The following is a 20000-nucleotide window of genomic DNA, read 5'->3' on the forward strand; positions in this document are numbered from 1 at the left end:
TTTCACACTTAACGACCGTAGCCAGGGGATCGAAATTCCGGATGCTTGGCATCTGGTTCACATTTATGATGGTCGCAGTGTCCCCGGGGTTGCGTGCTCTTCTTTGGAGACCTTCTGACAGGCAGAGTCGATGTGGGAAGGGAAGGTTCACTTAACGGCCGCACGATTCAGTTAACGTCGGTGAAGTGAGGCTGTTTTTTTTTTTGTGTGGTTGTAAGTCGAGGACTTGCCTGCATCCAAGTTATTGTTTTCCTACGAAATTTGGAGGAGAAACCTTTGCAGGCTGCAAAGGCTGCCCTGTGGGTAACTCCTGAAGCTGAGCCCCTGGTCCCAGAGGAAGGGGTGGGGTGGGTGGGTAGCGAGGTGAGTCCCACCCTCTCCCTCCGTGCCCCATCCCAAGACTTTACCTGCTGGGCCCTGGGCAGCGTCAGCTCCGGCATCGGCACGCCTTTGGGGGCGGAACTCGTGGCTTGGACCAAAACTCTCTGGGAAAAGGAAGAGAGGGAAAGGAAAGGGTGGGGGGGTCAGTTGGGGAGGGGGCTCCTGGCACATTCATCCCTTACCCAGCAGCATTTCAGCCACCCATCTCTGTGGCCTCAAGAAGGGAAATGCCCTTCTGCTTGGGCGGAGGAGGGGGTCGGACTAGAATCAGTGGTCTCCAACGTTGGCAACTTTAAGACTTGTGGACTTCAACTCCCAGAGTTCCTCAGCCAGCTGGCTGAGGAACTCTGGGAGTTGAAGTCCACAAGTCTTAAAGTTGCCAACGTTGGAGATCACTGGACTAAATGACCTACAAGGTCCCTTCCGACTCTGCTAATCTGCCTCTGTTACGGATGAAACAGATCACGGTTTCTAAACCTGACTCAGTGGACGGTTGGTAAACCCAGTTTATTGGGGGGGGGGGAATGGAGGGGTTTGACCATCAATCCACCGTGGCTTGAATGACCCGGCCGTTTGTGGGATGCATTCGGGATGCCCGATGCTCGTCTTTTCTCAAACTTGGCGACTCTGGAGGGACGTGGAAGGCTGGAGATAACCAGGGGAGAGACGGGCCCTGGGAGTGCCAAGGAGGGAGTCCGGATGGACTGGCGGGTGTCTTCCGGCCAAAGAGGAGGGGGTCTTACCTGCTGGGAAGCTGGGCCGGGTTGGGCCGAGGCCGAGGTGCGCAGCGCCACAGGTGTGGCCGAATTGGAGGCCTCCTCGGAGGTCTGCATGCTTGGCTCTGGGGGAGAGAGAGAGAGAGAGAGGGAAAAATGGGGATTTCTTCAGTTACCCATTTCAAGCTTCTTTTAGAACAAACGGGGTTCAGTCTGGAGCCGCTGGTGGGTGGCCACCACCCAGAAGACAGGACCCCACGTCTGAAAGGAGGTTTTGGGGCAACTCGGCAGCTGAACCCTTTGGAATATCAGTCATTACTTCAATAGTTCTTTCTCTCTCTCAAACGCACAAACTTTTTCTCTCTCTCTCTCATACACACATTCTCTCTCTCCTCTCTTTCTCTCCTCCTTTGTCTGTTCCTCTCCCCCCTTTTTCCTTTTTCTCTTTTCCTCTCTCTCCCTTTCTGTCCTCCTTTATCTCTCCCTCTTTCTCTTTACCTCTTTCTTTTTCTCTTCCCCTCTCTCTTCCTCTTTCTCCCTTTCTTTCTCTTTTCATGTCTTTCTCTTTCCCTCTCCCTTTCTCTTTTTTCCTCTCTCCCTCTCTTTTTCTTTCTTTCTCCTTCTTTATCTGTCTCTCCCTGTTTTTCTCTTTTCCTTTCTTTCTCTTTTTCTTTCTCTCACTTTCTCCCTCTCTGTCCTCCTTTATCTGTCTCTCCCTCTCTCTTTCCCTTTTTTCCTTTATCCTTTCCTCTCCCTTTCTCCCTCTCTTTCTCTTTTCCTCTCTTTTCCTTTCACTTTTCATCTGACTTTTTCATTCTCTCTCCATCTTATTCTCTCCCTTTCTCCCCTCTTTTTCTTCCTCTCTCCCTCTCTTTTTCTCTCTCTCTCCTTTTTTCTTCCTCTCCTCCCCCCCCCCCCGCTCTCAGAATAAAAACCCTCAAAATTGCTAAGTCACACAATAAAAGGGAGCATTCCTTAGCACAGGTGAGGTATTAACCCACCATTCTTTTTAGGAAAGAAGCCGTCAACGTCTTGGCATAACCAAGGATACCGGGAGAATTATTTTTGTGCACATGAAAGGAAATAATAACATTAAGAGAGGGAGATCCTCCTGGCCACCTTGGGTCCTTGCCAGGCCCAGGAAGTACAGGAGAAGAACAAGGGAGGCTTTTTCAAGACTGAAATAGGAATTTGAGAAAGAGGCTACTGCTCTTTCCTTCACTCAAGCCAAAATTGCCCCGGGGCAATTTCTCTGGGCCATTCCAGAGTGGAGCCCCCTCCTGTGCCACAGGTCAGGCCTGGAAGTCTGAGTGGGATCCCTGAACTCTGCCAAATAGCCACACCAGCAGGCTTCCTGGATTACAGGCCAGACTAACAACCATCTGAATAGAGCTGGAAGGGACCTTGGAGGTCCCCTAGTCTAACCCCCCTGCTCAAGCAGGAGACCCCATATCCTTGCAGAAAAATGGCTGTCCAGGCTCTTCTTTTAAAAAAAAAACAACCTCCAGTGTTGGAGCACCCTGAACTTCTGGTGGCAGAGAGTTCCACTGATAAACTGTTTTAATTGTCAGGGAAATTCCTCCTTAGTTCTAAGCTGCTTCTCTGCTGGTCTCCAAATCTTAAGTGGTAACCAGGATAAAACCTGGCCTCAACTCCCCCCCGGAGCAGAAGGTATAAACCTCAACACCAGTTTCTGGAAATTTGCCCCTTGAGGAAACACAGGGAGTCAGGATAACAGATTTGGAAGGGCCCCTGGAGGTCTTCTAGTCCACCTCCCCCTGCCCCAAGCAGGTGACCGTATCCCATTCTGGACAAACGGTTGGTCCAGTTTCTTTTTTAAAGAAATAGAATAGAATAGAATAATAAAGAAAGAATATAATATAACAATAAAGAATAGAATAGGATAGAATAACGGAGTTGGAAGGGACCTTGGAGGTCTTCTAGTCCAACCCCCTGCCTAGGCAGAGAAATGGCTATCCAACATCTTTTTAAAATTTCCAGTGTTGGGGCACCCACAACCTCTGGTGGCAAGCTGTCCCACTGGTTAACTGCTCTCATGTCAGGAAATTCAGATCTCTAGGTTGGGTCTCTCTTTGATTAATTTCCACCCATGGTTTCTCGTCTTTTGCCTTCTCGGAAAAAACCAAATCAATCAGAACAGAGCTGGAAGGGACCCATGGAGGTCTTCTAGTCCAACCCTCTTCCTCAAGCGGGAGAACACCCCCCCCCAGCTGACACCTCCCCTTTTTTTTCTTTGTGGGACGAGGCGTCTGAAATGGGCAGCATCCAAATCCGAGGGATCCCGTGGGGCTCCGTAAGCTGGCTAACAGGCGGCTCGCTTGCAAACCGCTGGCGTCATTTGTCACACCAGGCAAACGCCGACAAGCAGAGGCCGGGCCGGGCAGACGGAGTCGCTAGCAACAGTCTGTTTACCCCGGCTGGCTCCGTCTCCAGGCAGAGAGCGTGCAAGAGGAAAATACAGCTTTTCTTTGCAAGAGAGAGAGAGGGGGGGGGGGAGGGAGAGACAGAGAGAGACAGAGAGAGACAGAGGGAGGGAGAGGGAAAGGGAGAGAGAGACAGAGAGAGGGAGAGAGGGAGACAGAGACAGAGAGAGAGACAGAGAGAGAGAGACAGAGAGGGAGGGTGGGAGAGGGAAAGGGAGAGAGAGAGACAGAGACAGACAGAGAGAGAGAGACAGAGAGGGAGGGAGACAGAGAGAGACAGAGGGAGGGAGAGGGAAAGGGAGAGAGAGACAGAGAGAGGGAGAGAGGGAGACAGAGAGAGACAGAGAGGGGGGAGGGAGACAGACAGACAGAGAGAGAGAGAGAGGGAGGGAGGGAGAGGGAAAGGGAGAGAGAGACAGAGAGAGAGAGAGAGGGAGACAGACAGAGACAGAGAGACAGACAGAGACAGAGAGGGGGGAGGGAGACAGAGACAGACAGAGAGAGAGAGACAGAGAGGGAGGGAGACAGAGAGAGACAGAGGGAGGGAGAGGGAAAGGGAGAGAGAGACAGAGAGAGGGAGAGAGACAGAGACAGAGAGAGACAGAGAGACAGAGAGAGACAGAGAGAGAGAGGGAGAGGGAAAGAGAGAGAGAGGGGGGGAGGGAGGGAGAGAGAGAGAGAGAGAGAGAGAGAGAGAGCTTGGCCAGCCTGTCCCATGACTCAAAAGAAGCCCCCCCCCCCCAATTCAGGATCTCCGGATGACTCTGAGCTCCAAGGACCTCACCGCAGAGGCTCCAGATGGCAGCAATTTTGCCCTTTGGTTTGTCATTAAAGGGGAGAACAGCATAAACCGCCGGGATTGGGCGGCCTATAAATCGATTTAATAAAATAAATAAATAAATAAATAAATAATAAACCAAGTGGGAAGGGCAGCTCTGGAAGGGACCCTGGGGGGTCTTCTAGTCCAGCCCCCTGCTCAAAGCAGGAGAGCCTATCCCATTCCAGGCAGATGGTTGCCCCACCTCTTCTTAAAAACCTCCAAGGATGGAGCACCCACAGCTTCTGGTGGCAGGCAGTTCCACTGGTTAATTGTCCTCACGGTTAGGAAGTTTCTCCTCAATTCTAGGTTGCTTCTCTTCTTGTTTGGGGGGGGGGGTTGCATGCACATGCACTGGGGGGGGCAATGTGAGCATGGGGGTTGAGTGCAGGCATGCACAGGGGGGAGCGCATATTTTTTGCATTACGGCTGCACGCATGCACTCTTGGCAGTGTGACCACAAAAAGGTTAGTCATCTGATCTACTCTAAAGAAAAGAAGAATTGTGGGGGGGGGGGGGGGTCATGAGAGCAGGATTCCAGTATTTGAGGGGTTGCCCCAAAGAAGAGGGGGGGGGGGCGTCAAGATATTCTCCAAAGCACCAGAAAGCAGGACGAGAAACAACGGATGGAAACTAATCCAGGAGAGAAGCAATTTAAATTAGACACAGCTAAGTTTTAATTATTAGGGGAAAAATGTTATGATATAGGATATAGTTAAATAAAGCAGTGTTTCTCAACCTTGGCAACTTGAAGATGTCCAGACTTCAACTCCCAGAATTCCCCAGCAGTGGTTAGGACAGTGTTTCTCAACCTTGTCAACTTGAAGATGTCCGGACTTCAACTCCCAGAGTTCCCCAGCCAGCATTCGCTGGCTGGGGAATTCTGGGAGTTGAAGTCCGGACATCTTCAAGTTGCCAAGGTTGAGAAACACTGAAATAAAGAAAGGATAATGATAATAAATTATATACACGCTATGGGTACAATATGAGGGAATTGGGCGTAAATGGCAAACAGGGATTTGGAAAGGAGGATTAGAAAATCTTGTTATTAAATATTATGGATGGATATAGGGATTTAGTGTTAATGGAGGATTTTATAAATAAGTAAATGAAATGCCAGCATGTGGTTATGTATTAAATCTTGGTATATTTTAGGATGAAGGACGTTTAAATAATCATAGTCAAATAAAAGTGGAGGTGTGATGATGGTAATATAATAAATATCCGAGTTAAGATATTAGAATTAATATTAATTATATTTGATGACGGTGGAAGGGATGCACGAAAGCCTTTTGTAACCAACTGATACACTTTCTGCAGTATGTAAAGAAGGAGGATTTGTATGTTTGTTTTGAAAATAAAAATATATTTAAGAAAAAAAAGGAGAGAAGCAACTTCCTGACAGGGAGGACAATTAACCAGCGGAACTGCTTGCCACCAGAGGTTGTGGGTGCTTCATCCCTGGATGCTTTTAAGAAGAGGCTGGACAGTCATTTGCCTGAATTAGTACAGGCTCTCCTGCTTGAGCAGGGGGCTGGACTAGAAGACCTCCAAGGTCCCTTACAGCAGCTCATTCATTCTAAAGTCACCTGCTAACCCCTGCAGGATACTGGAGGCCTTTAGAGGGGCTTCCATGAAAAACAAGCAAACTTACAGACTACAGGTAGTCCTCAACTTATGACAGATTCATTTAGTGACCATTCGAATTTACGACAGCAGTGAGGGGAAGGAAAAAGGAGGTTTGCGACCATTTCCACACTTCCGACCTCCGCAGCAGAACCCACAGTCGTGGGATCAGAAATCCCGACGCTTGGCAACCGCTCTGGACTTATGGCCATCGCTGGGTCCCAGTCCCCGTCCAAGGGGATTCACTTAACAACCGGCTGATTTTTTTTTCTTTTTGGCCACGATTAAAAGGAGTCCTTGAACGGTGCCAGTCCTTTGAAAGATTTGAAAACTTTTCTTTTTTATTTTGGATAAAATCGGCCTGCCCGTATTTAAAATAGAACCAAGCCAAAGGGTGGCAGCTGTTAAGTTGTGCTGTGTGTGTGTTTTTGCAATTAATGACCCTCCAGAAAGAGGGGAGAAAAGGGGGGGCAGTCTGAAGGGGAAGCAGAACCCCCCCCCCATCCTTGCTCTAAAACAGAAGGCCTGTTTTAACCCTGGGGGTTCCAGTGTAAGCAGAAGCCTCGTGGGTTGCTATGAGTCAAGCCCGAAGAGCCTGCCCATCATGCGCAGCCTTGGGCATTCGTGGCAGCTCACAGATTTGCCCCTGAGGGCAGAAGAGGGGCATGGAAAGGGGTCAAGAGCCGAGGTGGCAGAGTGGTTAGGGTGCAGTACTGCAGGCCACTTCAGCTGACTGCTAGTTCAGCAGTTCAGCGGTTCAAATCTCACCGGCTCAAAGGTTGACTCAGCCTTCCATCCTTCCGAGGTGGGTAAAATGAGGACCCGGATTGTTGTTGGGGGCAATATGCTGACTCTCTGTAAACCGCTTAGAGAGGCCTGAAAGCCCTATGAAGCGGTATATAAGTCTAACTGCTATTGCTATCTATCTATCTATCTATCTATCTATCTATCTATCTATCTATCTCTATCTATCTATCTATCTATCTATCTATCTATCTATCTGGGTGAAATGAGGACCCAGACTGTGGGGGTGATATGCTGACTCTGTAAACCGCTTAGAGAGGGCTGAAAGCCCTATGAAGCGGTATATAAGTCTAACTGCTATTGCTATCTATCTATCTATCTATCTATCTATCTATCTATCTATCTATCTATCTATCATCTATCTATCTATCTATCTATCTATCTATCTATCTATCTATCTATCTATCTATCTATCTATCTATCTATCTATCTATCTATGTGAAATGAGGACCCAGGACTGTGGGGGTGATATGCTGACTCTGTAAACCGCTTAGAGAGGGCTGAAAGCCCTATGAAGCGGTAGATAAGTCTAACTGCTATTGCTATCTATCTATCTATCTATCTATCTATCTATCTATCTATCTATCTATCTATCTATCTATCTATCTATCTATCTATCTATCTATCATCTATCTATCTATCTGGGTGAAATGAGGACCCAGACTGTGGGGGCGATATGCTGACTCTGTAAACCGCTTAGAGAGGGCTGAAAGCCCCATGAAGCGGTATATAAGTCTAAGTCTAAATGCTATCAAGGAGAGGAGCCACCTGGGAGGGGGGAGAAACTTCCTGCCAATTGGGAGAAGGAGCCCAGGGGAAGTTGCCCCCAGAGATTGCGGGGGGGGGGGGGCTCCGTCACCGGAGGCTTTGAGGAAGGGACCCAACAACCCTCCGCCTGGAACAGCCTGGGGCCCTGAGGCCGAACCTACGGCACGTGTGCCACAGGTGGCACGCCAGCCGTCGCCCCAGCTCAGCTGCACAGCGCATGCGTGGGGGCCTCCCCGCTGGGCAGCTGCTTTTCAGGTCTTTGCTGCGCACGCGCAGGGCACATGCGGGGGATGTGTGAATGCACGGGGGGGGGAGTCACACACACATTGCATTAGCCGGTTTAGCCATCATTGGTCTGGGATCTCCTGCCCGAGCAAGGGGTTGGACTAGATGACCTCAAAGATCCCTTCCAAAAGGATACAAGGATCCCTGCACCAAACGGGAAGCCAAAGCGGGGTGAGGGGCCGAAGCACTAAGGCCCCCAAATGCAATGTGAGCATCCTCCCCCATGCACACGCGCCCTCCGCACGCACCCCCACCGTGCCTGCGCCGCAGAGACCCGAAGACCGGCCGGCTAGTGAGTTGCGCGCGGGCAATCATGGTGGTGCTGGGCTGGGGCAATAGCTGGCATGCCCATATGGCACCCATGCCATGGGTTCGCCATCCCGGGGACGGGGTTTCCTGCTCGACCAGGGGTTGGACTAGAAGACCTCCAAGGTCCCTTCCAATTGGCCCCGACCCACTGCCCGAGATTATATACCTCAAACCCACCAGCACGTGACTTTGGGGAGCCAAGGTGGTGCAGTGGTTAAATGCAGCACTGCAGGCTACTGCTAGATCAGCAGGTCAGCGGTTCAAATCTCACCGTCTCAGGGTTGACTCAGCCTTCCATCCTTCCGAGGTGGGTAAAATGAGGACCCGGATTGTTGTTGGGGGCGATATGCTGACTCTCTGTAAACCGCTTAGAGAGGGCTGAAAGGCCTATGAAGCGGTATATAAGTCTATTGCTATTGCTTGCCACAACTTTCGCTTGTACCGTTGGCGTGGGGTTCCTCATTTCCCACATGGTGGGAAACAAGAGAATGGGAGGCCTGGGGAAGAGGAGCCACATGAAGACCCCCGGCAGGTTACACTGTTGACATGCGGATCCCTCTCCCATCCATTCCAGGCCTTCCGGAGACATCCATGTAAAAGCTGGGACTAAAAGGCAGAGATCTCCTATTTTTGGGACCACAGAGATCTCCTAGTCCACCCCCAACTCTCTCTCTCTCTCTCCCCCCCCCCCCCCGTCTCGTGGCTCTGCCAAGACTCCCAGCCATTGAATGAACCGACGGTCACTAAATCAACCGGTGTAAGTCGAGGATTAACTACATTTAGGACAGGCGCAGCGCCCCCTTTTGTGACTGTCCGACAAGCCAAGCCAACGGGGGAGCCGGATTCACATAGCGACTACGTTGCTCGCGATTCGCTTAACCACCACGGTGGCAAGAAAGGCCGTAAAACGGGGCCGAAACCCACTTAACGACTGCCCGGCTTAGCAATGACCAACGTGGGCCCAGCTGTGGTCGTACGCCGAGGACTACCCCATTGTTTAAATTCGCCAAGAACTCACAAAATTCTGGATTCCCTCCCCTCGCCCCCCCCCCCCCGGTTTCAGTCCTAATTCTGCTCCCCAGAGGAAGCATCAACCTCTCCCCCCAGCGTCAGGCTACCCAACAAGGCTGTAGGGAAGATTACAACCTCTTCCAATTCTCCCCCCGGAACATTTGTCGCTGTTGTTACATCCTTTCCAGAGGCCGAGCCTATTTTTCGGACGTCTTCGCACCCCAGGGGAATGTGGGAAAAGGACAAAAACAGACGCACATAGAAAAATTAAAATTAAAATAAAAAAAAACCACCAGCCAGGCTCTCTGCAATTATGGAAGAGGTTTGATGACTTTAGAATAGAATAGAGCTGGAAGGGACCCTTGGAGGTCTTCTAGTCCAACCCCCTGCTCAAGCAGGGGAAACTTAGGCCATTTCAGACAGCTGGTTGTCTCCTCTTGGTGTGGGAGCCCCCACAACCTCGGGTTGTTCCACTGGTGAATTCTCCTCACTGTTAGGAAGTTTCTCCTTCATTCCAGGTTGCTTCTCTCCTTGAATAGTTTCCATCCATTGTTTCCTGTCCTGCCTTCAGGTGCCTTGGGGAATAGGTGGGGCAGCTTCTTTGGGGCAGCCCCTCAGATATCGGAAGACTGCTCTCATGTCACCTGTAGTTCTCCTCTTCTGAACACTTACAGGAGACGGAATAACAGAGTGGGAAGGGACCTTGGAGGTCTTCTAGTCCAGCCCCCTGCTGAAGCAGGAGACCTTACACCATTTCTGTCTTTTCTTAAAAGTCTCCAGTGATGGACCATCCACAACTTCTTGTGGCAAGCAGTTCCACTGGTTAACTGTCCGCCCTGTTAGGTTGCTTCTCTCCTTGATTAGAGTGGTAAAGAGAGGGGAGAAGATTATAGGAAGCTGGCTTCCACTTATTCAGGATGCTGCTTATAAGCACTATGGGTTCAGAGCTCCACGGAGTGTTAGAGACCCCACACATCCACTCCAGGGCCTGTTTCTGTTGCTCCCCTGGGGGGGGGGGGAATTCAAAGCATTTCTAGCAGGACTGCCCAATTCTGCAACAGCTTTGTTCCCCAGGCCAGATTCGTTTCTCCCACCACGTGCATCCGATATACATCCGAAGGAGGAGGCTATCTTGTTTCTCCGTGCCATAAAATATATGTGGGCACATGCATCGTTTTGCCTCTGTTTATTTATCTTCTCATGTATGTATGTTTGTTTTGGAGGTGGAGACCCTTTGAGAGCTGTAGGCAGCGTAATTTCATTTTAATGTATGCCCGGTGTATTCAAAGTGACAATAAAGTATTCTATTCCATTCTGTGTTCTATGTTCTATTCTGTGTTCTGTTCTATGTTCTATTCTGTGTTCTGTGTTCTATTCTGTTCTATGTTCTGTGTTCTATTCTGTTCTATGTTCTGTGTTCTATTCTGTTCTGTTATAGTCTGTTCTATGTTCTATTCTGTGTTCTATGTTCTATTCTGTTCTGTGTTCTATGTTCTGTTCTGTGTTCTATGTTCTATTCTGTGTTCTATGTTCTATGTTGTATTGTTTTTTGTGTTCTGTGTTCTATTGTGTTCTGTGTTCTATTGTGTTCTATGTTCTATTCTATGTTCTGTTCTATTCCATTCTTTTTTTTGTAAAGTTTTTATTTTATCTTAATTCAAAGTACAAACAGTCCATTAAGCAGTATGTATATTTTGTGCAATAACAATTAAATTTTACAATCATATTCATTAATATCCTACTCTATTCTATATTCTATTCTACATTCTATGTTTTGTTTTGTTTTCTAGCCTTTCTCTCCTCTCCTTCCCTTCAATATTCTATTCTATATTCTATGCATTGTTCTGTTTTCTATTCTATTCTATTTTTTCCTTTCCATACTGTTATTCTATTCTCCGTTCTCCCCTCCCCTCTTGTTCCCTCTTCTATTCTCTATTCTATTGCATTCCTATATTCCATTCTATGCTAAGCGATGCAACAGCACTTAGACTTATATACTGCTCCGTGGTGGTTTGCAGAGTCAGCCTCTTGCGCCCAACAACCTCGGAAGGACGGAAGGCTGAGTCAACCTTGCTCTGCTCTGCTATTCTGCTCTCTTCCGTCCCATCCAAAAAAGATGGGTTGGGAAGGGTCAACCCCCCCCCCCCAAAGGACATTGTTGCATAGCGCCTGGCTTCCCCGCAGTCTCCATAGAGATTTCATCCCCCCCTTGCCCCCCCCTGCCTTGGAAGGCCTGACCCGACAGCCCGATGCATTTGGTGCGCTTCAAAGGGCGGGGAGGGAGGGGGAACGGAACAGCTTTTGTTTAGTTTGGGAAGCTTTCTCTCCGTCGCCGGGGCAACCGCCACCGGGAACCAATCGGGAGCCGAGCGCGTCGCCCGGGCAACCGGTGTTACTCGGTCAACAATGCGGCGGCTCCCGGGATTAATTGCACATCTGCAGGCTTCGCTCCGGCTGCTCCATCCGCCCCTCCCTCCCGGGCCCTGTGCGCCCCCTCCCTCTCCCTTGCACCCCACGCCTTCGCTGCGCATCCACGCACACCGTTACGCGCGGGGAGGGGAGCGAAAGCAAACTCCTAACCCCCCCCCCTCCCCACCCGGGGTCCGGATTTTCCAGGGTTACCAAAATGACTAACCTAATGTTTTCCCTACTTCAAGAAATGTGGACTTCAACTCCCAGAATCCCCCCCCCCAGCCGGCCAATCCAGCCCACCCCAGGAGCCCTCAATTGGAATAGAGCTGGAAGGGGCCTTGGAGATCTTCTAGTCCAACCCCCTGCTCAAGTGGGAGACCCTCGATCAGGGGGGTCCCAAACTTGGGAACTTTTAAGACTTGTGGACTTCAACTCCCAGAATCCCCCCAGCCTGGCTGGACACCCCTGCCCTAGACCCATGATGGCGAACCCATGGCTTCCACCGGCAATGTGCAGGTGCCTCCCGCTGGAAAGCTGATTTCCAGGTCTCTGCTGCCCATGTGGGAGTCGCACACGCATGCACGGGGCCGGGGTCACATGCGCATATGGGGGTTGCAGTGTTCCACCCCTTGTGCGGGTATGCACAGAGGGGAGTTGCATGCATGGGGGCGGGAGGAGGGTGGGGGTTTCATTCGCACATGCGCGGGGGGGGCAGGTGCATTGCGGGTGTCGGGCGCACATGTGATTTTGGCACACGAGGACAAAAAGTTTAGCCATCACTGGCCTTTCCCATTTCAGACAAGCGGCTGTCCAGTCTCTTCTCTAAAATTCCCCAGTGACAGAGCATCCACAACTTCTGGTGGCAAGCAGTTCCGCTGGTTCATTGTCCTCACTGTTAGGAAGTTCCTCCTCAGATCCCAGGTTGCCTCTCTCCTTGATTAGTTTCCATCCGTTGTTTCTTGATTTGCCTTCTGGTTTTTTGGAAAATAAATTGACCCCCCCCCTCTTCCTTGTGGCACCCCTCAAATACTGGAAGGCTGCAATCCTGTCCCCCCCCCCCCCCCCGGTCCTTCTTTTCTCTAGGCTGGCCATGCCCAGTTCCTGCAATTGTCCTTCCTAAGTTTTAGCCTCCAGGCCTTTAATCGTCTTACTAGTTCTTCTGTGAACTTTTTCAAATAGCAATAGCAGTTAGACTTATATACCGCTTCATAGGGCTTTCAGCCCTCTCTAAGCCGTTTACAGAGTCAGCCTATCGCCCCCAACAACAATCCGGGTCCTCATTTTACCCACCTCGGAAGGATGGAAGGCTGAGTCAACCCTGAGCCGGTGAGATTTGAACAGCCGAACTGCCGAACTAGCAGTCAGCTAAAGTAGCCTGCAGTGCTGCACTCTAACCACTGCGCCACCTCGGCTCTCTTAAAATCTCAACATCTTTTTTGTGTCGCGATGACCAGAACTGGATGCAGGATTCCAAGTGTCGCTTTACTAAGGTTTTATCGTCCTTTTCTGTGGACTGGCCAAACCCAAATGCTCTCGCAGCCTCAGCCGAGCAAAGGCAACCTTGATGCGGGATAATCCCCTTCCAAGGAACAGTTTTCCCAGATAATCCCCCCCCCCATGGCACGCAAAAGGCTTTCTTAATGAGGATCAAATGAGGAGGCTTTCAGAATACATAGCAGAGTGGAAGGGACCTTGGAGGTCTTCTAGTCTAACCCCCTGCCTAGGCAGGAAACCCTATACCGTTTCAGACAAATGGCTATCCAGCATCTTCTTAAAGACTTCAGTATTGGGGCATTCACAACTTCTGGAGGCAACATCTGTTCCACTGGTTAATTGTTCTAACTGTCAGGAAATTTCTCCTCAGTTCAAGTGGCTTCTCTCCTTGATTAGTTTCCACCCATTGCTTCTTGTTCTGCCTCAGGGGCCTTGGAGAATAGTTTGACTCCCTCTTCTTTGGGGAAACCCCTGAGATATTGGAATACTACTATCATGTCTCCCCTGGTCCTTCTTTCCATTAAAGTAGACATTCCCAGTTCCTGCAACCGTTCTCATATGTTTTAGTCCCCAGTCCCCTCATCCTCTTCTTGCTCTTCTCTTCACTCTTTCCAGAGTCTCCACATCTTTTCTACATCGTGGAGACCAGAACTGAATGCAGGATTCAAGTGTGGCCTTCCCAAGGCCTTATAAAGTGGTATCAACCCTTCACGTGATCTTGATTCTCTCCCTCTGTTGATGCAGCCTAGAACTGGGTTGGCTTTTTTGGCCCATAGGAATCCGACAACAGCCAAATAGAAGACATGTTCTTGCACAGGAACAAGAAGCTCAAGTGCAAAACCCAAGGGAAGGTATAAATAACCCCCACTCTCAACTCCAGGACCACAAACCGATGTGATTCTGCTTTATCAACAAACCATCTTCCCAATCAGCCCCCATGTTTCCAGAGCCTTTCTTCCGGGTTGGAACTGAGCCAGATGGACATTTCTTTCTGGGGGCTCCATCACTGGAGGCTTTGAGGAAGAGACTTTTCCTGTGTTGATGTAACTTCGAACGGTCACTAAACTGTCGTAAGTCAACAACTACCTCTAGTTACCTGTGTGACAAATACTAGTTAGCTTCTAGGCTAGACACCATAATCAAAATCATATGGAGTCTTACTTGTAGCTTTGTAAAGCCTTAGTAAGGCCACACCTGGAGTACTGCATCCAGTTTTTGTTTCCCACATTACAAAAAGACGTTGAGACTTTGGGAAAACTTGGCCAAAGCGGTATAGCAATAGCATAATAGCAATAGCAGTAGACTTATATACCGCTTCATAGGCCTTTCAGGCCTCTCTAAGCAGTTTACAGAGAGTCAGCATATTGCCCCCAACAATCTGGGTCCTCATTTTACCCACCTCGGAAGGATGGAAGGCTGAGTCACCCTGAGCCGGTGGGATTTGAACCGCTGACCTGCTGATCTAGCAGTAGCCTGCAGTGCTGCTTTTAACCACTGCGCCACCTTGGTATATAAGTCTACTGCTATTGCTATTGCTATAAAACTGCAGAGAAGAGCAGCTGAGATGATCAAAGGCCTGGAGGGCTAAAACATGCGAAGGACGGTTGCAGGATTTGGGTTTGGCCAGAGAAAAGAAGGACTTGGGGGGGAACGACAGGATAGAAGTTATTCCAATATTAGAGGGGCTGCCCCAGAGAAGAAGGGGTCAACTGGGTCTCCTGCTTGAGCAGACTAGAAGACTAGAAGACATCCAAGGTCACTTCCAGTTCTACTCTGATTGATTGATTTTCTATAAGGCGGGTAGAAACTCATTGAGGAGAGAAGCAACTTGGGATTAAGGAGAAACTTCCTAACAGTGAGGACAATGAACCAGTGGAACAGCTGGCCACCGGAGGTGTGGGGGGCTCCATCCCTGGAGGTTTTCAAGAAGAGACTGGAGGGTCACTTGTCTGAAATGGTACAGGGTCTCCTGCTTTAGCAGGGGGCTGGACTAGAAGACCTCCAAGGTCCCTTCCAACGCGATGATGATTTTGCAACACCAGGTGACACTAATTTCAAACCCATTTCCCAGTGGTAAAAAGTTTGCAGACTTTTCAACCCAGACTTCTGAGAAAAGTTTCTTTTTCTGCCAAATGTTCTCTTTCTCTCATTTAGAGCCCTCCCCATTTTTTCTCGACTCTGGTGGGTGTACAAATTATCCCATCAAGAGGACTAGAAATCTTGAGTCCCAAAGGTGTTAGGGGCTAATATATCCCCAAGGCGAGGGGCGTGTGCCTGTAAAGGACACTGTGTTATGCAGAAAAAATCTGAAATTCTCTGGGCAATTACAGCAATTTGGTGCAGTATATCCTACAAGCAAAACCATTTTCGTTTTACTTGGAAATGCCAAAAAAAGATCTAATGTAACTTTCAAGGCCCCAAACAATTATTTCTAGAGGCAAAATCCAAGGGCACAGACTTAAATCACTCATCAACTACAATACTGGGTAGAGGGATCAATAATTTCCTTTGTAGCCTTCAGTTGAGCCTGTTTTCCTGAACGTAACAAAACGAATGTTCTGTGCAAGCCACCAAATTGATTTCCATAAGATCTAGAAACTAGAAGTTGTGGGCGCTTCATCACTGGAGGTTTTTAAGAAGAGACTGGACGGCCACTTGTCTGAAATGGTAGAGGGCCTCCTGCTTGAACAGGGGGTTGGACTAGAAGGCCTCTAAGGTCCCTACCAACTCTGTCGTTCTTTAAACCGCCGCGCACGACTGTTTATATCTATTCCTCCCTGCCCACACGCTGGGCAAACACGGGGCCCTCGCAGGCGTGCAGATGGCTGCAGAATTTCCTCTCTGCAAATAACTTTCGCGGGCTCCATCGATGACACGCCTTTTGTTCCGCGGAGCGTCACGGAGCGTGACTAAGCAGGGCTGCGGCGCATGGCAACTGGGGAAAGCAAGCAGCGGTTGCTAAGCAGCGGTTGCTGTTTATAGGTTGGAGAGCTTGGAGACGAGACACATGTGCACACACACACACACACACACTTCTGGATGGCATCAGAACTTTAGTCTGCTGTGTGTAAGCCTTTCCGACATTGCCTGGGGTTTGTGAGTCTCTCTCAAAACAGCGTGTCTGGAAAGCAAACTTTTTTTGCGGGGAAAAAAGAAACAAACACACAACCAGAGGCACACAGCTGGATGTGACACGCAGCACAGCAGCCCAGGCGGGTATAGAGTTGAGCCCTGCTGAGTGTTGGTCTCTGGGTGGTGGAGAAGCACAGTGAGATTGCTGAGGACTAGCCTCCTGGGGGATGTGTTTTAACCCGAGAGGCCCGCCAGCTTCTAACTTAGAAAAAAAACAAAACAACTGGAGGTTTTGAAGATGATGTTGGACAACCCTTTGTCTGAAGGGGTGTGGGGTCTCCTGCGTGAGCAGGGGGTTGGGCTAGAAGACCTCCAAGGTCCCTTCCAGCTCCGTCATTCTATTTCAGGCAAGTGACCTTAGAAAGGTCAGGTCAAAGGCCTCGCCAGTCCTCCCCAGAAAGCAGAACTCTTCAAAGGAAAGAAAAGGGAAACGTTCATTGGGAGACGGTGGTAGGAAGAGGATGAGGGCAGGGACCGAGTTTTCCAGCTCGAAACCACTTAAGATCAGTGTTTCTCAACCTTGGCAACTTGAAGATGTCCGGACTTCAACTCCCAGAATCCCCCAGCCAGCATTCGCTGGCTGGGGAATTCTGGGAGTTGAAGTCCGGACATCTTCAAGTTCCCAAGGTTGAGAAACACTGACTTAGCTGAAAACCCTGGCAGGCGGGCAGAGCCCCTCCCAACGCCCCATCCATCACCCGGCCAACCTTGAGGTGTGAAGATGCTATGGGGAGCTCAGGCCGAGGGGGTGATAAACGCCGGTTCCCAAGGCAACTGGGACGGGATGAGGCAGCTGGCTCATCCAGGCACACCCCTTGCGCCCCCACCTTCCAAGGTCCTGAGAGTTACAAGGCAGAGCAAGGAACAGGAACCCCATAAAGCGATCCCCCCTCCCACCAGAACGACAGCGCCCCTAGAGGAACCTATGGGAAGGGACAGTCCAGCCTCTTCTTCAAAACCCCCCCAGGGATGGAGCACCCACAACCTCTGGTGGCAAGCGGTTCCCCCGGTGAATTGTCCTCTTAGTTCCAGCTTGCTTCTCTCCTGTTTGGGGCTTTGGAAAACTCTGGTGAATTTTACAAGTGAACTCTTGATAAACGAGAAGGGAAGTTTAAGCGCAGAACGGAAGGCTTGAAAGGCACCACGGAGGTCTTCTAGTCCAACCCCACCCCGTTCAAGGAAGAGACCGTATATCCGTGATAGCAATAGCAGTTAGACTTATCTACCGCTTCATAGGGCTTTCAGCCCTCTCTAAGCGGTTTACAGAGGCAGCATATCGCCCCCACAGTCTGGGTCCTCATTTCACCCACCTCGGAAGGATGGAAGGCTGAGTCAACCTTGAGCCAGTGAGATTTGAACAGCCGAACTACAGATAAGAGTCAGCTGAAGTGGCCTGCAGTACTGCACCCTAACCACTGGGCCACCTCGGCTCTTCATGACGACGAAGCTATGGCAGGCGTACCTGGAGTGACACACAGAGCCATGTCGCATGGCACCCGTGGCATCACCCGTGGCTCTTCCGGGTGTCTGGCATGCATGCGCATGTGGCGATTAGCTAGCCTCTGTGCGGACAGCTGTGCTGGAAACTGGAAGAGCTGGCCTTCCCTTTTCCCGTGTGAGCATGAACGCCGGCCAGGGGATTGTCGTGCGCGCATGAGTGCCGGTCACCAGGAAACAGCTGGCCGGCATGCATGCTGTAAACCAGAAGTTCATTTTCGGGCGCACATATGCGCCCTGGGCAGCTCTTCTGGGTGGCGGCCCAGATGAGCGTGTGTTTGAAGTGTGCAAGCGCACGCACGCTCCCTTTTTGGCACTCGAAAAGGTTCACCATCACTGCTATATATTATTGTCCAGCGTCTTCTTCGAAACCTCCAGTGACAATGAAGATGAATCCTCCTTGGCAGGAAGTCTCTCCTTAATTTCAAGGATGGATCTTTCTTTTAAAAAGCTTCCACCATTTATTTCCTTCCCTGCCCTCGAGGGCTTTGGGAAATAACGATTTATAGACGTTTGATAAAAATTTGAACCTATCATTCCCTTTTTGGGGAGATTTATCTCCTCTTTTCCACGTGAATTAGGTTTTGCTGCCCACATGGGTAAATCTGCAGGCTACTTCCCAAATTTTCCTCCATTTTATTGTGACTGAAAAGGAAAGAAATATATGGGGAATCCTCCCGACGGCTGCCTTTAAACAGAATGCCAATCAATCAAAATCAAAGGCCCCTTTCAATCCACTCTCGTCAGAGCAAGGAAGACAGTTAATGGCAGTCCAGTTACAGAGGGAGGGTCTGCGTGTGCAACCCCAGGAAGCCGTATCCAGAGAGAGTCCGGAGGAATGCCATCGCTTGGGAAAATCCACATTTTTTGACTTTACGGCCCCAGACTGAATAACCTATTAAAACCTGCTTTGGGGCCAGAAAGATTTCACTGGGATAAAAGCAAGAGAGAAGTTCTTTTTTTCCCATTTTAGTTTGTCCACATCCTTTCCAGAGAGGGAGAGAGGGAGACAAGGCAGAAGGCAAGGAAAGCTTCACCCCCTTAAGACAGAATCCGGGTCTTTTCCAAAATTCCCTTCCAAGCAGATGTTGGGGATGGAAACTGCATGAGTCAAAAAGAGGACTGGGAAAAAAAGCACATCCTGGACATCAATGGTTTCAACTTCTGCCCTCAAAATGAAGCTATGGGGCTCTGCACACCAGAACAACTGGACACAAGGACAGTTCCCCCCCCCCCCCCCGAACGCCATCACTCTGCTAAAGAAATAATCCCCTCAACACTGTCAAATGATCTACTCAGATTCTTCTCTTCCTTCCAATTACCCATTTCCTTTCCTGCTTACGACTAGGACTTTGTTGCTTGTATCTTAAGATTTATGTTCTTTTATTTAGGTTCCTAGGGTGATTTATGTTCATTGCTTATTTAGTACCCTATGATTATCACTGTGTTGGATCTTATTATTCTTGATATGTATGTATGTATGTATGTATGTATGTATGTATGTATGTATGTATGTATGTATGTATGTATGTATAGTACAGTACAGTACAGTACAGTACAGTATAGTATACATTGAGAGCATGTGCACCAACGACAAATTCCTTTTGTGTCCAGCCACACTTGGCCAATTCCATTCCATTCCATTCCATTTCTATTTCATTCCATTCTAATTATCTATTCTATTCTTATTCTTCTCTATTCTAATTCTTCATTCTATTTTTATTCTATTTCCTATTCTATTTCTATTCTCTCTATTCTATAGCAATAGCAGTAGACTTATATACCGCTTCATAGGGCTTTCAGCCCTCTCTAAGCGGTTTACAGAGAGTCAGCATATTGCCCCCAACAATCCGGGTCCTCATTTCACCCACCTCGGAAGGATGGAAGGCTGAGTCAACCCTGAGCCGGTGAGATTTGAACCGCTGAACTGCTGATCTAGCAGTAGCCTGCAGTGCTGCATTTAACCACTGCGCCACCTTGGCTCTTCAAGGCCGATTCTAATCCTCTATTCTATTCTAATTTCTATTCTATTCTATTCCCATTATCTAATTCCATTCCATTTCTATTTCATTCCATTCTAATTATCTATTCTATTCTATTCTACTCTATTCTAATTCTCTATTCTATTTTTATTCGATTCTATTTCCTATTCTATTTCTATTTTTATTCTATTCCAATTATCTAATTCCATTCCATTCTAATTTTCTCTTCTCTTCCATTCGACTCTATTCCAATTCTCTATTCTATTCTAATTCTATTCCAATTCTCTATTCTATCCCCTTCCCTTCTAGAAACTTTCCCCAG

General features: G+C 49.1%; 1 protein-coding gene across 1 annotated transcript in view; it reads right to left on the minus strand.

The window, feature by feature from the left end:
* Positions 1 to 20000, minus strand: part of RFX2 (regulatory factor X2) — a 47546-nt gene that overhangs the window by 17825 nt on the left and 9721 nt on the right. The window contains 2 exon segments of the mRNA XM_087705901.1: positions 231 to 485; positions 1125 to 1222. Of these exon segments, the coding sequence (XP_087562027.1) occupies positions 231 to 485; positions 1125 to 1214 (345 nt within the window). The 5' untranslated portion in view covers positions 1215 to 1222.

Source organism: Thamnophis sirtalis, unplaced genomic scaffold, assembly GCF_051295495.1.
Source record: "Thamnophis sirtalis isolate CommonGarterSnake01/CBP01778 unplaced genomic scaffold, rThaSir2_p1.2 scaffold_1, whole genome shotgun sequence".
Classification (NCBI taxonomy): Eukaryota; Metazoa; Chordata; class Lepidosauria; order Squamata; family Natricidae; genus Thamnophis; species Thamnophis sirtalis.